A 22,868-nucleotide genomic window follows, 5' to 3' on the forward strand; every position below is an offset into this window, starting at 1 on the left:
AAAAAAAAAAAAAAAAAAAAAAAAAACAAATTTTTACTCAAGTAAATCCCGCTAACATTTCAGATGATATTTGCATAGCAAAAAGTTACTTCTCAAGCGAACGAGTTTTACGACGGGATTTTTTAACGTTAAGCGTTAAGCTAGCACTGGCTTTTCTCTAGCGCTGCTCTTAAATGTCATTCAAGCTTCCCTCTCTGAGTATCGTTACAGCAAATGCTTCGTACTGCTCTACAATATAAGATGCACTTTAACATATCTCCACTTCTTCTTCTATCTATTTCATTAAAATTTCCGAAAAATTATCATTTCTTAGTTGAAATGGCGGAGAAACAATAATCTTCCACTTAGCAATTCTATTATGCTGTCAATTTTTAAAAAAAAAAAATTTCCTACAACATGTGAAAAGATCCCTAGCGGGCGCAGAACTACGTTGAAGAAACTATAATATAAAAATAATATGCCATTGCTTCTTATAACAGCAATTACTAGCTTCAAGTAAAGTAAGATAGCTAAAGAATTTGTTTAGTTTTCTCGTCAAGGAACGTAAGGAAAGTAAGATAAGATCGTGTGCCACATTTTGATTTCCTGAAGCACCTGCTAATGCGTTTCATATCAGTGCGAAAAAGAATTCTCAAGACATACAAAAAATCCGATATCGGAAAGAGATGGGCCCCTATTTCTGATATTACCAGCAAGCTAACGAGGGGAGGAGGAAATGCTATGATATCCTCAATTTCATTGAGTTCCTAACAACTTTTTTGCATATCATAGTTTGTCTCTGTTTGAAAGGCTTTGTAAAATTCATAGGCTTAGGTTTATGTAGATATTAAAAGCAATAAATAAAGAGCATATTTTTTGATCTCAAGAATTAATTCGAATCAGTCCACTCTAGAATTTATATCCAATACATATAATTATTTTCTATTTTGAAATTGCGAACAAAAATTAGAAAAAAAAAAAAAATGCAAATTTCCTGTTTACGTTGTCTGACGTTTTAATACGTCTATAAGAAAATAAAATTTTATCATTATGTATATAAATTTTATGAAAATGAAAATCGAAACGTTCCAAGACTTCCGTTTCTGTTCTGTGATCCTATTAAAGATTTTCATCACTTTGCTGTATGCATAATAGCTTAATAGCTAATATTGTGGCCAATAGTGAACAAAAATCCTTATGGAGTCATTTTTATTGTACAACAACAATAAAGTTATCGTAAATCCATTATATGTTAGTTTTCTTCCTTTTCAATATACTTATGCTTACTACTACTGCTGCTGCTGCTGTTGTTGTTGTTCTTGTTCTTGTTGTTGTTGTTTTGGTCAATCCTTTTTTTTTGTCTAGTTTAGTTGATCTTTGTGTAGCTTATCTTAATGTCCCAGAATTGTTGTGTGTATGTACGGTAATGTTATGTTACAAAGTTTTCTTCATTTTTTTTTATTTTTTTTTGTATAATTTTTGAATTTCCTTTACAGCAGCAAACAAATAATGGCATGACTTGGTCGGTGGTCGTCGTTGCTGCTGGATTTTCTTCTAAATGAAGCATTACAAATTCATTTATTTCCGGTCAGTGGATAAAGTTACGAGAACGTTTTATATTCTATGCACTTTGTAAGAAATTTAAATAAAGATTTGTAATGACACCGAAAAAGATAAAATAAATGTTTCATCTTCTACACACACGTGTCTCTCTATACACGAACCAAAAAAAGATAGATGCATGGGCTACTTTGGTTACTTTTTTTTACTTAAGGATTATTATTGAGAGTGAGGTACATCATGCACCAATTTCAAGAGTTGAGTAACTTTTGATTGTTAGGTTAAGTTATTAAGGTGGATAGATTTACTTTTAAAAACAAATCTAATTTTTTTTTTTTTTTTTAAATTTAAAAGGTCACTACACATTACATGCAAAGAGATAAAGATTCGATAACTTTTCAATATTGACGCTAAAAGAGTTAAGTTAGAAGTCCGTATAAAATATTTTTAAAATCCATCGAATTGATGACATAATCAACATTCAACTAATGAAGCGTAAGTTTTTCCACAAGTATAGAGGATGTTCTTGTGCTTTGTCATGGATTGTGCTTTCAATAAACAGATGAAGTAAAAGTAAATGAAGGATATTTGCAAAAGATCTTGGGTTTTATTTGTCACAATCAGCGTCGGGATGCAATAAATATTTTCTTCCCTTTGTCACTTCAATTTCAAATATATTCATTAGAGATTCATGTAACATATATCTAACCAGAATAAAATTCTGAATAGATGTGCAGTCGCATTCTGGCATTGTGATAGGCTCCTAGTCGTAAGAGGAAACAATGTTTCTGGCGTTCTGACATGCCGTTCGTCATAAGAGCAAACAATGCTTTTCTTGTCATTGCTTTTAAGGCTTCCTATCAAATTTGGTATTCCAGAGCAATAAAATTCCTCGATACCAATTTTTTTTTTTTTGTTTGTAAAACGAAGTCAGGGCAAAATAAAATCTACGACGTCGCTGTGACGTTATCCAGAATAAGGCTGTCAGTCATGTCTGCGTAATCGTCCGCTTGCTTGAGCATATACGCGCCCATCATATGCTTTTCGAAAGTTCATGGTCACAACAGTAAGTGGAAAAATAGAAATGAAGCTTAGATATATATATTGATAGTTACTGATCAAGTGGAAACATTGACCTGGTCGACCTGACAGTCACATGCGTAGCAATTGAAAGAATTCTTTCGCTCATGCATTTTTAAAATTCTCTTCTCCCGCTTGTCTACAATTTAGGTTTAGGCTTATTTATCTCTACAAAACTATTCAATGTCGCTTCTCAAACCTTCTAATTAAACGACTGCACGACTTTCTAGATCGAATAAAAACCCTTTCATGTTAATACCTCGTCTGTTTAACTCAGCAGTCAACAGTCAGGCAACAGCCTTTTACTGTTCATGTTGCAAGATAATGGAATGCCTTACTATTGACTTTGAAATCCTTCGATAATTCTTTGAATACATTTAGAAGAAAATTGACCGCATCGCTAAACCCGTAGTGTATATTTCTTTGCTGGTAGAAATCGATGATTCCGAAGCATAAGGAGCTTGTATGCTCGCTTATGTTACAATTTTGTTTTGCACATGAAATGTATCTACGCCACTGGTTCATAGACCTACGGCTTCATAGCTACTTAATTAATTAATAAATAAAATGAAGTAAGAGAATCTGCGTGAACTCGCCTAATATCTTCTTTTCCTGTTCCCAAATTTTCTTTGACTGTTGCTGTGTATACAAAAAGTCCAAAGGCTAGAGACATTATTGAAAAGTTAAAATTTATTTTCTATTCATGTTTGGGTTAAAGCGCAAACTCTTTAAGGGATTTTTCATTGTTTAAATATTTTGATTTTGTTTCTCCTTTTCTTCTTTCTTTTTCCTATAACACGTCGTGATCACCCCAACTTTCCCGCTTACAATTGTATTATGCATATGTAAATTCATATGTAATTTCAATCATGAGAGTATATTAAAATAAAAATCATGTAATTTATTGTCTAGACTTGGCCCACCAAGAGAATATTTCTTTAGAAGTGATTACCTTTCCCTTTTCATGGCCTCTTAAGTAAAGGTAAAAGTAAAATATTTAAATATATAATAAAAACGATTCCTTTTCATACTTCAGCGCCATTCTTTTGCATACATGTTCTCGCCAGCCCGTGTTATACATACACATGAATGTGTATTTGTGTTATTATTTAAAGAATTCTTTTATACTTTTTTAAGGAATTATTTGTATGTGTGTGGTGTGAATGCATATAAATGTCACAGTGAGACAAAGTCCATTTCATTTATTAATTTACCATACAACACAATAATTAATTACTGTCACGCCTTTAAAACTCACACGCTTAAATGCATGCATGCATGCATGCATACATACGCATGCACATACCTATTTTAGAAAAGTAAGCTTTTGCATATGTATTGTATTTAAAATGAAATAAAAGCAAATAAAAACTTAAGCAAGTACAGCAAACACACAGTGCATCGTACAGTATTGCGCAGACAAGAAAGAACGGAGCGACAGACAAACAGACAGATGAAAAGACGAAGAAAATGATGGACGAACATTTGAAATGTTAGACTATGGCGTTGATGCAGATTGTGCAGAAAGAACCACAAAAAAAAAATAAAACAATTTCTTCTTTTTTATATTAAACCATACATGCATAAACATACGCACATACGCAACATACGCCCGTAAACAACATGTACATTAATGAGTTCCTCTTCAGGTTTTTCTTCATGCTCTTCATATTTTCATGCATGCCTGATTATATTTGAAAAGCCAATGTTTGTAGCACTGTATCATCGGTTCTATCTAAGCTAAAGGGTAGAGTTAAGATAATAAAAACATGTACTATCTATATATAAACGCTTGTGTGTGTGTGTGTGTGTGTGTGTGTATAAATGCGTTTTAAGTAAAGTCAATTGCTTCATTATATATATATATATGCATATCTATAAAGATATTTGCAATGAAACGAAATTTCATTTAACTTTTATTTCCATATAAAATATATGATTATATTGTCTAAATAATATTGAGCTTTCATTAATATGAGAATATTTAAAACTAATTAAATAACTAAATACCTTTTCAAATTTGTGCTATATCTGCTATAAGGCTCAATATTTTTTAGATACTTTATTATGTGCTCATGTGTACTACATACATACATGTACATGTACAGTTAGTTATGTATGTTTGATTGTTTATGCTATGTTAACTTTGTGTTTATAAGGTTGTCATGGCAAGTTTAACATTTGCTAGAACGTGTTGTCTGCCATTAATTAAAACGTGTACCATGTATATGAACTACAATGTGTACACGTTTGTCTCTTGATGTCTATGTGGATGTGTATGTGCATGTGTATGTATATGTATTATATGTGTGTGCATATGCACTTGGATGTCGCCTACAAAATGTTTGTTGACGTCGCCATGCGCGCAAATTGTTTTGTAGACATATTTGTACAAAATTCATGTTGTTGTTGTCGTCGTTATGTATTTTTGTTTTGATTATATATATGTATTTTTCTTCTTATTTTTTTTTTCGCTGTTGTTTGCTTATTGCAGCGCAACACAACTTGCAATAATGGTGTTAAATAGCGAGCATGTTTTATGTTAAGATATGAAATGGCTCTGCTTTCGTTTGAGTTTGTTATTGTTAATGTTGTTGTTATTGTGCAATATAGGCGGCCTTAAGATGTCGGCCATTATTGTTTATATATATATATGTATATATGTATGTATATATATATTAGTAATAAAAACTTCTTCAACTGAATGAATTTTGTTTTCATTTGTTTGCTTAGAAAACTTAATTGATTACATTCCGTGAAACGAAAACACAGCGAAAAATTTTCAAAAGCAAGAATTCGAATTCGATACGAATTCTTATCACACTTGTCACTTGCTTGTCCTCCTCGTATGCGATTTAAAAGAGGAGAACACTTGACCTTTAGAAGATGACAAATTCTGATTCAAAACAAAACTTCCAAGGCAACTTGGAACTTTTCGTCACACAGTGTTCGAGATAAGGTCAGCTCCAAGGTATAACTGCCGCCACATGCCAAGTATGATGTTTCGCCGTAACGTAATGCCTTAAACGTGCACCGATCCAAGCTATAATTACTCTGTGAACCCTAAGGTTTTACTTTTCAATTTTCTAATTTCTCAATTGAAATCAAACGCGAGTGAACGCGACGAACATGTTTAGTTAATTTGTGAACTTACGAGCTTGATCATAAAAAGCCACGAACAATGTTTTGTTGCTCTTGCAGGAGAAGGTAGCCTAAGCATAACATAAACATGAGCTTTTAATGCACCTTACCCTACAGATCTTTATAAATTACTTTGGCAAGGATGGAATTTGTGGTTGATAATATTGTCAAAGCTTATTACTTGGCATTGACTTAATAATTTGCAGTTAAATTATGTTTTGTCTTTTTTTTTCCGTTGCACAGTTACAGATTTCGCTTGTTTGCTTTTGTTTAAATGAAACGATTGGAAATTCGCACTATTATGGACTACGACGTCCTTAAGTGGTACGTGGACTATACAACACGTAAATATTACGCAACAGACAGATAATTTTGACTTATCAAGTGAGCAATGCGGTCACCTAGAACCAAAGACCATCATAGTTATGAACTGAAAATCACTTTTGAGTTTGACCCATCGCAGAGTGACTATGAGTTGCCACTAAAGTTTGAACTTAGCAACAAACAAATAATATTAAATCATTTAGCTTAAATCGGTAAAGTGGAAAAGATGGATTTCTATAAATTTAATCGTTGACAATCCAATAGCATCCCTGCTAAGAAATTGTTAGCGAATTTCAAAATATTTGATATTTCATAGCGAACGTTTATATAAGCCGATTCGACTGATGTTGTTCCGATGTTAACTTGATACGAGGGAAATTAGAAAGATTTCCCGGTGCTTTAACGAAAGCACACGTTTCTACCCTATCTCTACAAATGTAAGGAAAATATTCGCACAATTTTGACGTTAATTTCTTTCCAGATAGATAAATAGACAGATAGATAAAACACTATGGAAGCAACATAATTTTTAAATTTTAAAATTTAAAATTTTTCAAAAAATTTTTTTAAAATGTTTTTTATGAAATTGTAACAATCAGTGAGCTTAAGGATACTCTTCTTTGGACATGAATGCTTGTCAATATGTAAGTATGTATGTATTTCTTGATATCATTTGAAATTTAAATTTATGTCAAAGCTGAGCTAAACAATTAAAAAATTAGTTTAAGCCAATCATACCGAGGGACGGAGAAGAGTTATTCTGTGTGAGAGTAAAACTGAGCTAAACTATTAAACAATTGGTTTAAGACGTATAAACCAAGGGACAGAGGATAGTTATTCGCAACTAATGCTTATGAGTTCTCGATGATCTTTCTCTTGGCCTTCGTTCGAACGTTCGTTCAATATAAAACTTGCAATGTGTATGGAAACATGTTAAATTATCACATTGCTTGCTTGGATGATGTTAACAACTTGAATTTAGATAAGCCTTTTAGAGCTTGCAGCGGAATTAATGAAGAGATAGGCAGCGGCATTAGAAGTCGTTCAAAATCGAAAAGATCTGATCAAAATGTAATGTACCCGATAAGACGGAAAACACATTCAATCAAAATGTCGAGGAATTGAATAAAATCTTACTTTATGAGGTCTTTAGGTTATAGTTATAAAGTTTCACATTTTTTAAGAATAAATTTGATACGAAACAAACGCATTAGGGAATTGCGTAATGTGCAGTAAACGGAAGTTAGTTAGGTGAAAGCAACATTAGATAGCGTACGAAAAGTTCCAATTAATTTATAAAATGTTTTTACTTCAACGAATATTTCTTTCTTTGACTTTCTTTTTCAATTTCAAGTTAATTTAGTTCTTACTGCAATACCTTCCCATCATATGTTACGGCCATAATTTTAAGTTTGGCTTATATATGTTTTTTTATTTACTTTTTATTGTTACTGTCGTTATTATTGCTATTATTATTCTTATTATTATTATTGTGTTTTTCTTCTTCTTCTTCTTCTTCTTCTTCTTCGTGTTGTCGTTTACGGTTGTAATATTCGCCCTTTTTATTCATTAGCACGGTTGTTGTTTTATTATTGTTTTTTGTTGCTCTTATTTAATTATGAACTTTACTCACATATTCGTTGCAAGCTTCTTTTCAATGCAGTCGTGTGTCTGGTCTAAACGCGACATGCTTACTGCCATTGCACATTGTCTATATGGAGTATACATGTCCGTCTGTCTGTTTTGTCTTTCAGTCTCGCCTGTCTTTTCCAATGTTTAACTGTCTATCATTCAGTCATGCTAAACATATAGATAACTGCAGCGATACATGCCCAGTTATATGTATCCAAATAAGTGTGCACCGTTTGCATGGTATATATAAAGTTGCTACCTCCTCCTTTTTGCGTTATTGTTGCTGTCTGTTATGATGTTAAGTCTTTCTTTTTTTTTTTTTCATAGCGGTTCTTGTTGTTGGTTTTGTTATTATTGGTTAGCACACACACAAATGCACACGCAAACACACCAATGTGGCGCAAGTATCATATAAAGTAATTTACAAAGTGCTTCATTTTCAGAATGTCGATCTTTTATATATATATATGCACAACATATTATATATATATATATATATATATATATATACATATACATATCCATATACATATACTTATACACATATAAATGAAATTTTAAGTTTTGAATTTTTTAGGTCGCTTTTAAGTTAAGTACTAATGTATATATGTATGTATTTGCTTATATACCGTAGTATGTGTGAGTAGATAGATATAAACGCTGCACTTATTCAGTTTTCTTTTGTTTTTTTTTTTACCATTTTGCTACATTAACGTATTATTACATTTATTTCAATGGCTGTTTTAGCTTTAGCGTTCGTCATGCATGCACATGGTGTTTGATAGGTACGGCTGTCTGTAGGTCTGTCTACTTTATATTGTGTTGATTATAGGCTACTAAACGGTTAATTATCGACATTTAATATGGCTGTCTTGCTTATACTCTTTGCAATGCTTTTTCCTCTTTTTTTATATCATTTTTTTTTTGTTTTTTTGTTTTTTTTTTTTCTGTTCTTGATTCGCTTTGCTTCTTATCAACGTTATTGCTGATGTCTTGGGGGTAAAATACGCCTCTAGTTTGGCAGTGTATTTATGGTCTTTCAATGCTTACACAAAATGGTGAATTTGGTATGATTTTGATAGACTTACCGTTAAATGCTGAAACAGCCACGCTCTTAATATATTGGTTGCTACTTTTGGGAAAATGCCACGTTTCTTTTGGTTCTTTTTGCCATTCGCATCTTCATCCTCCTCGCCCGTCCCTTCGCCACTACCTATGCTTGCGTTGCTGGCGTCACCTGAAATTAATTAATTACAATTATTTTTTTTTTTTTTCGCTTTAAATTTAATTGAAGCGCAAAAGCAAAATTTATTTAATCAAGAATTTATTTATATATATATATATATATATATATATATTTTAAGGCATTTGAAACCATTAATTGTTGCTGACAAATGTCTCTTTTTTTCTTTTTTTTTTTTTGCGTAAAACTTGCAAGTCTTTCTTGGATTTAAAAAATCTAAAGGAGATTTGAATGGTTTTTTTAATTGATGAAAGTAGTATTATTTCGTATTTAGGCTAAAACTTTTAATTTTGGAAAATAACTAAATAAATCTTTTCATTGTTTGCGGATCTAAACCAAAAAAAAATAAATAAATAATTTAATTGCATTTAAGTCTAAAGAGTCCAAGGAACAGTTTAGAAATGCAAAAGTTGCTGCCATATCCGCCATAATTTCATAAGAAAGGCAGTAATGCACTAGTGTCGACCAGAGTATGCAATTTAAGAAAACCGGAAAGATTGAAATATTGAACCTGTTGACTTGATTGATTGTCGCTTATTAGGTTGTTAAGTGATCTTAGATAATAGCACCATTTAGCCATGAGGCATTAGCAACTCCAGTCAAAGGAAAACAGTATAGAAATAATGTTATATAATAAGGCAGACTATGATGTATGACAAGAAACATTAGAAAAAATCTTGGAAATTTGTTAAGATCGAAATCTGTTCTATGTTCTATCTATCAAATTGAGAGAAAAGGTTTAAAATGAGAGGCGATTGGTTTCACTGGAATTTCCGCCCACTTGCAAGCTTGATATCTTAATTTTTGCGTCGAGCAGAATTTTTACCAAAAATATTACACAGACCGATAGAAGAAGAGCACACGAAAATGCTAAGATTGATTCAATTATATGATACTGATCAATAATGTACTTCTTACTTGTAGGGTTACTGAAGCTGCCTTCTGCGTATTGCAGACGTTTCGACGAACTAACAATCTACGCATCGATCAAAGATCATTCATCCATAAAGCAGAGCTTTTAATAATCTTTACAAGCATACTTATCATATATATATATATGTATGTAATTCTTTCCATATTTAATAAATTTGTTTTAAATTTGTTAATCCTATGGAGTGTCTGGAGATAAAATTGAAGTAAACACTTCAAAATTTTTACTATAGAGATTCATTAGGCAGGCGTTCTTGTAAAAGTTTTTTTGCCTCCATATAAAAATCTTTTTCAAAAGAAAGAAATTAGATCACTTGAATAACACTTAAAAGCAACACTTGAAAAATGATTTAAAGAAAAACAAAAACTTAACAATTCATAAATTATGCATAATGCACTTTAAGTTGAATGAATTTAAAGTGGTATACACTACACTACACTACACTACACTACACTACACGATATGGAGAAGTTTTCTTTTTCGTTTTCCTTCTCTTTTTTCATTTTATGCCTACAAGTGGCTTTTGCACATCATTATTATAACAATAAGCAACACGCCTTTTTCAAGATTAATTTCAAGAATGATAAGCAAAATAAATAAAAATAATTTTTTTAAAAGAAAAAAAAAAAAAAAAAATTAAAAAAAAATAAAAAAAAAAAAAAAAAAAAAAAAAAACAAAAAAATAAAAAAAAAAAAAAAAATAATGCTTTATTGCTATATATCATACTTATAGTTATGTTGGAAATCCATTGTTTAGAATTATTCGGAGCCTCTTGTAAGTTATTTATGTGCTATTGTTCCAAGCATCACATAGTTTGTTTATGATGAATAAAAAAAAAAAGATGTATACCAAAAATTATTTATTCCATATATATAATTGGATTAGAAGAGCAAAGTGCTTTATTTAGTTTAAAGTTCAGACTAAAGTGCCATGAGGTTAAATTTATTTTTCCTTATAAAACTTGTTTTTCGTTCGCATTTAACATTAATTAATTTTATTTATGAAATTTATTTTAGAAAAATTCTCATAAATTAGTACGAAATAATTATTTTACCAATTCTTTAAGCAAACTTCGGCTAATTGACTAATTAAAGTTTAAAGTGTTCCGAAAATTCACAAATGTTTTATACGATATACGGTTCGGTGTAGTTTCTTTTATTTATACGAATGATATAACCTAGACTTTAAAAAAGGCCCGTTATCTAGAGAATGATATTTTTTCGACGCAAATGACTCAAGGGATTGATTTTTAATTTTATAATATTGTGACAACTCTTTACTAACCTATTAGCCTTGGGAGAGCTTTATGTAAGCTCATTATTGATTATCTTTTGTAACAGCAAAGCAATATGGTTCGCCAATTTTGATCCATGGCAGATCTGTGGGAGGAAACTGTTTTGAAGATAAACGTTGTTTAAGTCTTAAACAAAAAAATTGTTTTCAAGGAGAAAGAGATTCAAGAAAACGGCTATCCGCAGATACTAACTCACTAAAAGTGAGTCGCGTCCTATCGTAAAGGCTTAAGCCCGCTATGCCCAACGACCCACAAAGAGAGAGAAAACCCATTGAAAGACCGGAAGATAGACACAGGGGGAAAAAAAAACGAGAAACAAAAATAGACAGAGAAGGAATGAGAAAATGTCCCACAAAGAAACAGAGAAGAGGTTAAGAAAGATCGCAAAGAAACGCGTGATAGCAAATTTTAAAAAAACGTTACGATTGTCGAGATCGTATTTCCTTTTTTTTTTGTGCAGGTCTGCGTAAATCTTAGCGAGTCGTCTCTATTCAAAAGGTGACTAATCGTAAAGATTTTAAGCGTATAGACGGCGGCCTTTTGAAACTAGTTCTGTAGAATATGTTTACATTTATGCGACAAGAATCAGGGGCAACTTTGTCACATGTCAGTTTAGTTTAGTTTTTGAACTGAAATATATTGGCTCGTGGGATGAAGGTATATAAGGCTTGTACTTCCAAAATTCAAGATCTATTGGACTATACTAGAACCACGTGTGGTAAATTCCAATTCTCAATTGATGGCCATTGGACGGTTCCACTTGCCGAGACTTGGAAAAAGACGGACAATTATATCTGTTCAGAAGCTTGACATTAGTTGCAGATGTTACAAACAGAATAATGGAAAAATGATTCATCCTTTGGTCGTAGAAATGACGTAAATGCTTATGCTTCTTCTACATTACATATATCTAGACTTTATTTATTTTCAAGTTGTTGTTAGATTTGTTTTTGGTAGTTGTTTGGCTAACAAAATCCACACAACAATCAACAAAGAAACAAACAAAATCAACATGAGCATGAACTTTAGTTAGACAACAACCTCACAAGGTGAAAAGAGAGGATCTCTGTACTTTGTATGTGTAAACCTAACAATAGATAAGAAGATGAAAGAAAAAAAAAAAAAAAATTTATTTAAATTAACTTCAAATTATGCATAAACATAATAAACAAAATATTGCATGTTTGCGTGTTTATGTTTACGTTTACTTTTTATATCTGAAAAAAGCCTCTTTATGGTTACTTCTCTTCGTTTTAATGACAAAATATTAATTTTCACACACAGCCGCCACACACACATTATGTTAACATGAAAACTAAACTATAATTATTATACCTTTTTTTTCTGTTTTTTTTTTTTTTTTTTTTTGTTTGGAAGGTATGTAAACTTGCATCCATGTCAATATAAACAGACTACTAAGAGCATCAGCATTAAAATAATCATAATAACAGTTGGTTGGTTAACTTGGTGGTTGGGTTTTAGTTATTTTTAGTTCGTTTATTTGTTTGTCGTAAGCTATTAGTTTCTCTTAGGTTTGCATATGATTATATAAACTTTTATTATTTTGGTCGCTATTGTTTTTATTGTTGTTATTGTTGTCACGGTTTATCAAAATCATATGCAAAATAAATATTTATTATATTTGCACAATAAGCATGTGTATGTACGTACGTGCGAGAGCAATGTTTTTAACTCAGATAGAATAATATTCAATTTTTTCCTATCTAATGTGCTATCGCTCGTTTAATTTTGTCTAAAAAATATTGCGAATTTAGAGAGGAAAACCAACATACATTTGTACGCTTCTATTTCATATACATGTATAAAAGCCGCGAAGTAATAAAAGCGATATAAAAATAATGTTTTTAATGTTGGCGCTCATTATTTTTTAGACAGCTAAACATATATGTATTTAAGTAATATTACTGTTTATTTACTTGTAAATAAATTTTATCAGAATTTCAATGCATACATTTAACTAAACGTTTCAAAAGTTTTCAAGTTTAAACTAAACATAAACTACTAAAACAAGCAATGTATGTATGTGTGTGCATAAGCATGAAATTGTCTGTATAAATTTAATCAGTTTATTATTGATATTGATAAAATGAACACGTACTGCGCATATACATGTTTGTGAATGCATAACATACATACATACATACATATATACATATATACATACATACATAATGTACATAAACGATTGCGTGCACATTTTTGGTAATCTAATAAATATCTGCAATTAAACGCTTTAAACATTGTAATATTTCTATCGCATAGATAAAATTAGTATGATTTGGCGTTAATTTCCGCATTATTATCTTAACATTTCATGCGAAATTCATTAAAATACATACGTGCTGCAGTGGCTGAACTAATCTGATCGATAAGAAAGAACGAAAAAAACAAAACATATCGCAAACGTTTTGCGATCGTCTGTCCGTCAAATTGCCTTTTAGTGAAATGTCTATTTCGAGATTGAAGTAAAAGCTTGTGAACTATATATATGTTTATGGCAAAGTAGTGCAGTCATTCATTCCATCCTGCTAAGCATTGAATGGCACACTATTCTTAGGCGAGGCTTACTTAACTCGTAACTATTAATTTACTCGACTTATTATAACTCACAGTATAATGTTTGATCGAAAAAAAGAAAAAAGTTCCAAAAATGCGATTTGTCTTTGGGATAATTTTGATATTTATGCAATCATTGGGGATACATTTTTTTTTAGTCTCTTCCACAATTCATTATAACTCAAATAAAGTGTAAGGTTTTAGTGTTTAAAATTGTTGCAACTACAACATGATGTTGAATCTCCTAAAAAAAAAAGTCTTCAAGTTCTAAGTACGAACTGTTCAAAATCCCTGTCACCCTTATTGCCAAAAACATTTGAAACAGAGTAACGGTAAGGCCATGGAGTGGATCTGCGTATAAGCAGCAAGCTATCAAAGACTTGAGTTAAAAATTGAAATAAATAAACAATTTATGGCGAACAACAGTAAAGGCTTACTTGGAGTACAGGGTACACTGCTATTCTCAGGGAGTAGTCAATAGTGGGGAGTAGTAGAGTATTTTTTTTTCTAACTTGACATCCACAACTCAGATCAATATTCTGAGTAGCTAAGGAGATATCTTCGTTCGCTTTAACCCAACAAAACGCAATATATCAACTAACGCGGTCGGTTTAAAAAGCAATAAGATTTACCTAAGCGCTAGGTGAGCAGTACCTTGAATAATACCTTTGTCAAATTTCATTAGAAAACTGAAGAATCTACGTTTTATCCTTCAAATATTTGTAAACAGCCATAAGATAAAGCAATGAAATGATTAGAATAGAGGAGAGCAGTGGAAAATGTTTCCTTTTAACTAATTGAATGCTATTGCTACTGACATGTCTTCCTAGATAACAAAAAAAATCATTTAGGACCAATTATATGATTGGAGTTTTTACTCTACTGGTCGATTACTACCAACGACTATACTTGAAACTTACATTATTTTTTATTCTTTAACAAAAGTGAGATAAACGAAACATGCTTCGTAGAGTTCCTGTATATACCAATTATTGTGAGGAATACATTCAGTCTTCGTAAATTTTTATCTTGAATTTTATGAATTTTCAAGATGCTTCATAGCATTTTTTTTTTTTTGTAGGAGAGTGTCTGCCAAACTTCCAGTTAAATGAACAGATGGACGGACAAAGAGTATAATAAAAGACGGGGCCCATCTCATGTCCCTCTGGGCGTTGTATAAAAATGATTTCAAAGATTTATTTGTTGATTAGCAATACAAACTGTTTTGTGTGGTATAGATTAGACATGACAGACTGAGCGTTAAACCTGGCTTCGCATCTTTGTCATTTTCGAGATTGGGAAAACAAATAAATAGAGATTAACCATTGACTGTAATTTAACTTCTGGCTCTATAGGTGGGCCCTATTGCATTGAAGGGGACTTTGAAGAAAAAGAAGATGCAGTGAGAAGCGCCTATAAAACATTGATGATTAATATTAAAAATTTGTACTCAGATCTATAAACCATTGATTCGTTCTTTCATAACTTAAAATGTAATAGAATTTACTTACTATTTTCAAGTAAAAGACTTGAAATTATTTTTCTTTAAGACATACATGGGTTGATTTTTAATAATATTTTCATTTGATAGAAATAACAAACCGAACAACACCGACAACAATTTCACCAACACTAAGAAAATAAATTAAATTCTATATTTATGGTTACATAGACTTAAACGGGAGAATATTATGTTTTTTAAGTTCCTTATGCTTTTCCTGAGATTATTAACACACTCTCATACGTACAAGCAAAGGCGCATAGACATGTATATATATATAAGTTTTGGTTGCATACATGCATTACTAGTCGCTATATGTGAGTATTTGTAATGGTTTAACTCTGGAGAGAGGATATGTTACAGTTTTATGCTATTATTATAATAGTTTTATTTTTTTTTTTTATTTTTTTTTTTTCTTTTTATTCTCCTCTTCGCCTTCTGTTATATGTATAAGTTTGTTGCTACTGTTGCTACCATTTCTTTTCGAATAAATGCACAAAATTCCAATTTGCAGTAAATTTTGCGATTTTCTCGGTGACGTCCATTATACATATTAGATTTGTATTTTTTTTTTTTTTTTTTTTTTTCTTTGTTACTTCTTATAATGCAACAAAAAAATATCATTATTAAGGAAACTTTATGCGGAAACGGTGAAAAAAAGAGGAGCTACTGGGAGAGAGAAAGAGAAACAAATTAAAAAAAAAAAAAAAAAAAAAACCGAAAGGATTTAAGATTTGTTATGTCCACAAAGTACATTGTTTTGCCTTTTGGCCAATTGATGAAGAATCTCCTTCTGTAGTTAACGTAGTCACATCAAACTAACAAACTAACTAAGTTCTTTAAGAAAACTTATTAAAGATTTAAAGACATAAGCCGATCGCTTTTTGTAACCCACACCCTTTGTGCTGCAAGGGCGTATTAAGTTTTTACGGACTTATACAACACTCACAAAAACTTGAGATAGATACGACTTTTATTAAATCGTTTTATTGACAATCACTTTCTGAATCTGTCTACGGTTCTGGATCACTCGATCCATCATTTTGTGCACCAATGTGTGTTTTGGTTGAGATGGGACCACTTTTTCGCTCACTTCCCGTATAAAGCCTTCTCTTGCAACGTCTTTATGTAAATAACAGTATTATGTGAAGTTGTGTAGGGTATTTAATAGATAGCCGTGTCCCACTGTAATGTTTTTATTTGCTTTTATTAATCAAATCAAACTGACTGACATAAAATATATATTGAAAAACAAAAAAAACAAAAACAGTAGAAAATTTCTTTTACATTTAAAAAAAAAAAGAAGAAAACTCTCTGAAACCGCTAATATTCATTACACCTTAAATTGTTCCTTTATTGGAATTTTATTTTTTAATTAAAAAATAAAATAAATTTCATTATAGTGCGCGGCTTTACGATATGCAATAAAACAGGTAAGGAACTTATATTCACATTGGGACGACTCTTGGATGCGCATTACTTAAGTCTAATAAGTATCGGTAAGTTTGCCGAAGGCCATAATTCATTTACACTTAGACGTCTCTGAAATTCAGAAATAACGAAAGTCACCTTCACCGCCACATTTTCTGCAGTGCGCGGTATACTAATACTAATGAAATATTGATTTTATAACCTGATTTGAGTATAGCCGATCGACATACGAATATATATAGCTAGTTCGGATGCATACATTTAAGTCGATATTTTTTTTTTTTTTTTTTTGGTCTTTTCTGACACTCACGTGGATCACATTTATTTTCAGTTTCAAGCAAAATCATGTGTGGGATATTTATTGGTTACTGGAATACTTTTGGTCGGATGAACCCCTTTCAATACGATATATAGTCGGTGCATAAGAAGCTCATCTGTTATGCAGTTCGGAAATATTGCAAATAAAACGATAAGTCTAGTATGCCCTCATTTTTAAGTGACGTTGAGTTTAATAAAAAAAAATAAAAAAAACAGAGAAAAATAAATTCAAACCAATTTTAATTTGTTGTGGTGGTGGCAAAAAACCCGCATATAAAGGCTTAATAATTTGTATAACAAAAAAAAAAAAAAAAAAAAAAAAAGAGAAAAAACCAACACATTTGTGTGCATTTATATAAGAGTTGCAATTATTGCTGCTGTTTGAGGTATTAATTCTTTGCTGTTTTTGTTTAGTGAAAATTTTTATGAAAATAATTTTTCGGTGTGTTATTTATTTGTGGTTTTACAAAGTTTATTTATAAGTTTTTTTTATAAATATATATATTTCTGCGTATAATTTTTTTTTTTTCTTTATTATTATTATGTAGCTAAGTTTGTATGTACATGCGATACTTGCATTGCAGCAACCTATGCATAATTGAGTGATAAATTTTACACGGCTATCGAAGATTATGTGACAGTTGGTTGTGGGAATTCATAAAAATGTGCAAAAATAAAAAGCAAGATTAACAAAAAAGTAAAACGAATTATATTTTATAATAAAGATTAATTAAATTTATTAAAAATTTATGCAGTTCGAAGCGGAGGAAACAGTAAGAAAAAAAAAAATAACAGTAATAACTGGCAATAAAAACGACATAATGGAAACGCGGGCACACATAGAGATAATCCTCGTAATCGCATTCATTGATTATTCATTCCATTTATGAGGGATACCGATAACCCTTAGGCCTCAACTGGATTTATTTGTTAAGACGAAAAAAGAGACTTTGCTATATCATGCGAAAGTCACTATATCATGCTATTTTTCTATTTGCAATGTTACGATATTACAAATGTCTTTAAAAGAGAAGAGGGCCGCCGAACTTCTTAGAACCTGACTGTAATGGCTCAAGTCAAAATGACATAGGTGATTTTTATCGCAAAATAAGTGAAGTGATGCAGAGATTTCCTTAATAAGCAAAACTACTCTATTTCACCAAGCCAGCAACTTGAGCTTTTTTTTTCAGATGACATGAAGCCGTAGCTGCTAGAATTGGTTTTGCAATACATTGAGATGCATTACTCGGTACTAAATGTTCACAACGGATGGTACTAGTCTGTAATCAAGCTCTACTGAGTCTTCTCGGACATCTAATTTTGCTATCGGCAAAAGACTCTATCTACCCTAGTGAGTTCCTAGTAAGTTTCACTAAACAACATTTTTAATGAAAATTATATATACATATATATATCATTGTGTGTGTGAATATGGCAATTGTAAATTAATTTTTTTTTTTTTTTTCAACTTTATATCGCGTTACGATATTTGTATTACGATCATAGACACTTGGGTGAATATCTAAGAAATTTGTATTTTAATGCAATTTATTTTTAGAGCTAAGAATAAGTTATCTTTTCAACGTCCAGTAAAAATGTTTATTAAAAAGAATCATGCCAATCGAATGTCAATCATGCAATACTTCTTCATTCTTTAACCACCAAACCATGTCTAGTGCATATGTGAAAGGAAAACAAATATGGCGCTCAGTACATGTCTACTGTAATATTGCGCTTTGGCCGGAAATCTGTTTAAAGTCAATAATTATTGTATGTCTATGTGTGTATAATAAACAAAAGAAGCAAGAAATGCAAAGTTTTTTTCCTTCTCTTCTCTTCTCTTTTTTTTTTTTTTTTGTAAATGTTGATTAAAATACACAAACTTACATATATTATATACACATATATATATAGTTACTTCTATCCATCAGTATTCTAGTGTTAAAGTTAAATAAACAATAAAAACAATTGATTGGTTTGGTATGTTTGAATGTAATCAAGAAAATGAATGAATAATCAAACAAATTTGAAGAGAAAACTTGATTTGTGTAAAAAGAATTTATCATTTCACAGCTACTGATTGTTTGATTGTATAAAGTAAAGTAGTGTTTACTTATTATTATAAGCAATGCGCGGCATAAAGTGTTAAAAAAATGCGTTATACGTACTTTTTTTTTTTTTTTTCTTCATTTAATTGAAATTCATTTTAAAATAATTTCTATATAAACAAATGCACTTAAATGTGTGTGTGTGCATTATGATTATGAAAACTTTTAAAAGATCTCATGTAAATAAATATATATATATATATATATATATGTGTACATATGCAGACATGTATATACGTATGTGAATACGCAATCATCTGTATGGTTAAGTGTTTAAATTATAAAAAGTGGTTTTACGAAAACACTTCAAACTGAAGTCAGTCTAGTGCTTGGTTTTAATTTTAAGTCTCATTTAAGCCACATTTTCCTTATTAATATATATATATATATATATAAATTTTTTTTTTTTTTTTTTTTCTTTTATATATTTCTGATTATGATTATTATTCTTGTAGTTGATGGCTGGTGGTGTTGTTATTGTTGTTATTTTTTTTTTTTTTTTCATTTAAAAAAAAAATGTTAATAAACATATGGGTGCTAAAGCTTGTTATTTCAAGTGTTTACAGACGACACGTACAACATGCTTGGCTGACATTAAAATAAAGAAAATGAAAACAATGCCTTTTCTTAACCAACATTGAGTTGATGTTTTTGTATGCACTCTTAACTGAATTGAATTGAATCGAATTCAATGTACAATTAAATGTACCACCGTCATCATCATCATCATCATCATCATCATTATTATTATTATTACTACTGTTATCATCATCATAACCATCATCATCATCATCATCATCATCATCATCATCATCATCATCATCATCAGCGTCACCACCATAATCATTCATATATAAGTAAATGAATAATTCTCACTGCGGGACCACACACCAGAAATAATAAATACAAACACGCAAATACACAAATACACACGTACTTATTGTTATTGATCTCTGGCATTATCATTTGTAGATGCATATATATGCATATATATGTATATATATATATATAAATGTTATTTAAAAAAAAAAAAAAAAAAAAAAACAATTATTAAGTGGGTGTTTTGAAAATTTTTTATTATTTATTGCAACTTATGCTTATTAGCGATAAAATGTTCAAATATTTAATGAGCTATTGACCTTTCAGCAGCCAATAAAGGAGGACAGCTAATAAACAAACTATAATCTATTGACTACAATCGATCGTTGATGACTTTAAATGGTTAAAAAAAAAGTATTCGATAACTGGTTTTGCATAGATTTTTCCATGTAAACTAAAATAAAAGAAAACTTGCTTGAAAAAATTGAAAAATTGAAAACTTAATTACAATCACACCTACAACTTGAGAATAAACAGAGTTTATCTTCCCATTTGTAAGTCATGGAGATGAACAAAATATAATAAATTTCACGCCTCTAGGAAAAGGATAATAAACTTTTCGCTTAATATATATATTTATGCAGTAGCAACGTGAATCATTAATACTTTTGACGATGGCCCCGTTGGAAAGAAAAATCCACAGCGCAATAATGAAGTTTAGAGAAATGCAATTATAACTGCCTATATATACATATTGTCTTCTCTTAATATATGCAAACATAATACTGTCAATGCAAAATATGGTGAATTTTTCATTTAAACCTCGCGGTTACTATAATATCATAAAATTATAATTTTCTCTTTGTGGATTCGTAATACTTGTCTTTGACATCTATGTCTAGTTTTATATCAATATATTTAACTGCGGGAAAGTTGCACATGCTTTCGCAAGCATACAAAAGTGAGTTTGCCTTTCGATTTTTACTATGTCGGAGGGAGAATGATTTTTGTGATAGTGCGACACCGTGAAATGTATCATTGCGGAGGATACGATTTGGATCGTTGTGTATGATTTAGAAACAATAGATCAATTGAGCGAATATCGTACGTAGCCAAGATCCAGGAAGGAACCACTTCAATATGCCCAAGAATCAAATTAATGTTGACAGTTTTCTTCGGTTATCGCGGTGCTATGCATTATGAAATTCTTCCGCAAGATCAAATCGTTAATAAAGAATATTATATGAGTGTTATGATGGCGATAAAGGTGATGACAACGATTTGGTAAAATTAGCAAAGATTTCCCTTTGTATAAATGAAGTCAAAGTATTTTGGAATCAGAACGGTATGCTAAGGGGCCTAAGGGTGTTAGCTACTTTCATGCGTTGTTAACTCAAGCAGTGCAATAAATTTACTTTCTTTAAGGAGAGTACAGGAGTACACTTTTCGTCGCATATATATAAGAACAACGAGTAACATTTCTGCGATCGACAGATGGGAAAAAGAGGATCTTCGTGGGATGAAAAAATTTTCAAACATGATCCACGAAGCAATAGTGGAGTTTAGAGAAATGCAAGCACAAGTAATGTATACAGACATATGCTCCCAATAAACTATGGTGCCTTTATAATTATGCTCTCTAGTCGAAGACCATTAGATTTGTAATAAATATACTATTACTAGTCGTTCATTAAAATTAAGAAAAGTTCTTCGACAATATCATAAGCTCTATCTATCTATCTACCTACACAACATTGATAATCTGTACTTTTCTATTGCAAGAAAAATATGTAAAGCGATTCTTTTGGAATTTTCTTTATAAGACAAAAGTTGAGCGGAAATTTACATGAACTGTAAGCAGAAATACTGTTGGGTAACACAACTGGAAAACGATATTTTCATTAATGTTTCACGTCTAGAAACAATTTTCCTTCTTTACATCAACAGCGAGAATCTTTTCATTTCATTATTTCTTACTATTGATGAGAATTGTAATGAATTTGCGGATTCTGGTTAGGCGTCCAACGCTATGGCGTATATGAGAAAACAAGGAAAGTAAAAGGTCTTCTGCTAAGGTTGCTTCAATGTCGTTTACGTTACCTATTATTAACCACACGATCGATTACCACGAGTTAAAGGATGTGTGCAATTTCCGGGCGAGTGGCTTTGAAAACGAGCTTAAAGTCTACGAATAGTAAGAAAACGTAAGAGATTCTAAACGGAAATAATGCTAAACTTAATGGAACAAAGGAAATATTTTCGAAATCGTTTTTGGAAACACTTTACTGGCAATTTTTAAAAAAGTTGTTTGCATTGATAAGGATAAGTAAGAGATAGTAAGAGATATTTAATTTGGGTTATTTAAAATACGAAATTATTTTTATTTTTTAAAACAAAATTTTGTTTTAATTCATTAAAACGGAAAAATTCAATGCAATTATTTCGTTTTTATGTTTACGAAGAACTCTGCTATAACATTGTTAGCGCAAACAATCAAAGTTGAGAAAAACAATGTAACAAAAATTATATGTATTTTGGAATAACTATAACTGACGGAGAAAAAGTAAAACAAAAACATTAACTATGAAAACAAAATCTTTTTTCCTTTTTTTTTTTTGGTTGTAGTATAGACATATAATCAAGTAAAACAAAAACGAATGAATGCACTTTAAAAATAACAGCAACAGCAACAGCAGCAGCCGTATCAGCAGCACCACCACCAGCAGCAGTAGTATAGGCAAGAGCAGTTATATTGTGCAACACCGGGATCATACAAATCCACCATAAAATTTAAACCATAAAACCAGCAGCACCAACAAACAACAGCATCACCAATATCAGCCGAAGGATGGATGGCAAAGGGGTTAATACCACCATTTAAACAAAAGCCGGGAAACAAAAAAAAAAAAAAAAAAAAAAAAAAAAAAAA

The 22,868-nt window shown here is 30.8% G+C and overlaps 1 protein-coding gene across 3 annotated transcripts in view; it reads right to left on the minus strand.

Annotated features, from left to right (window-relative positions):
• LOC119634798 (homeobox protein homothorax) overlaps positions 1–22,868 on the minus strand; it is a 289,120-nt gene that overhangs the window by 14,347 nt on the left and 251,905 nt on the right. For all 3 annotated transcript variants that reach the window (XM_038029184.1, XM_038029183.1, XM_038029182.1), the window contains one exon: positions 8,805–8,953. In XM_038029184.1, the coding sequence (XP_037885112.1) occupies positions 8,805–8,953 (149 nt within the window). The remainder of the gene's footprint in view (positions 1–8,804; positions 8,954–22,868) is intronic.

This window comes from Glossina fuscipes, unplaced genomic scaffold, assembly GCF_014805625.2.
Source record: "Glossina fuscipes isolate IAEA_lab_2018 unplaced genomic scaffold, Yale_Gfus_2 3, whole genome shotgun sequence".
Classification (NCBI taxonomy): Eukaryota; Metazoa; Arthropoda; class Insecta; order Diptera; family Glossinidae; genus Glossina; species Glossina fuscipes.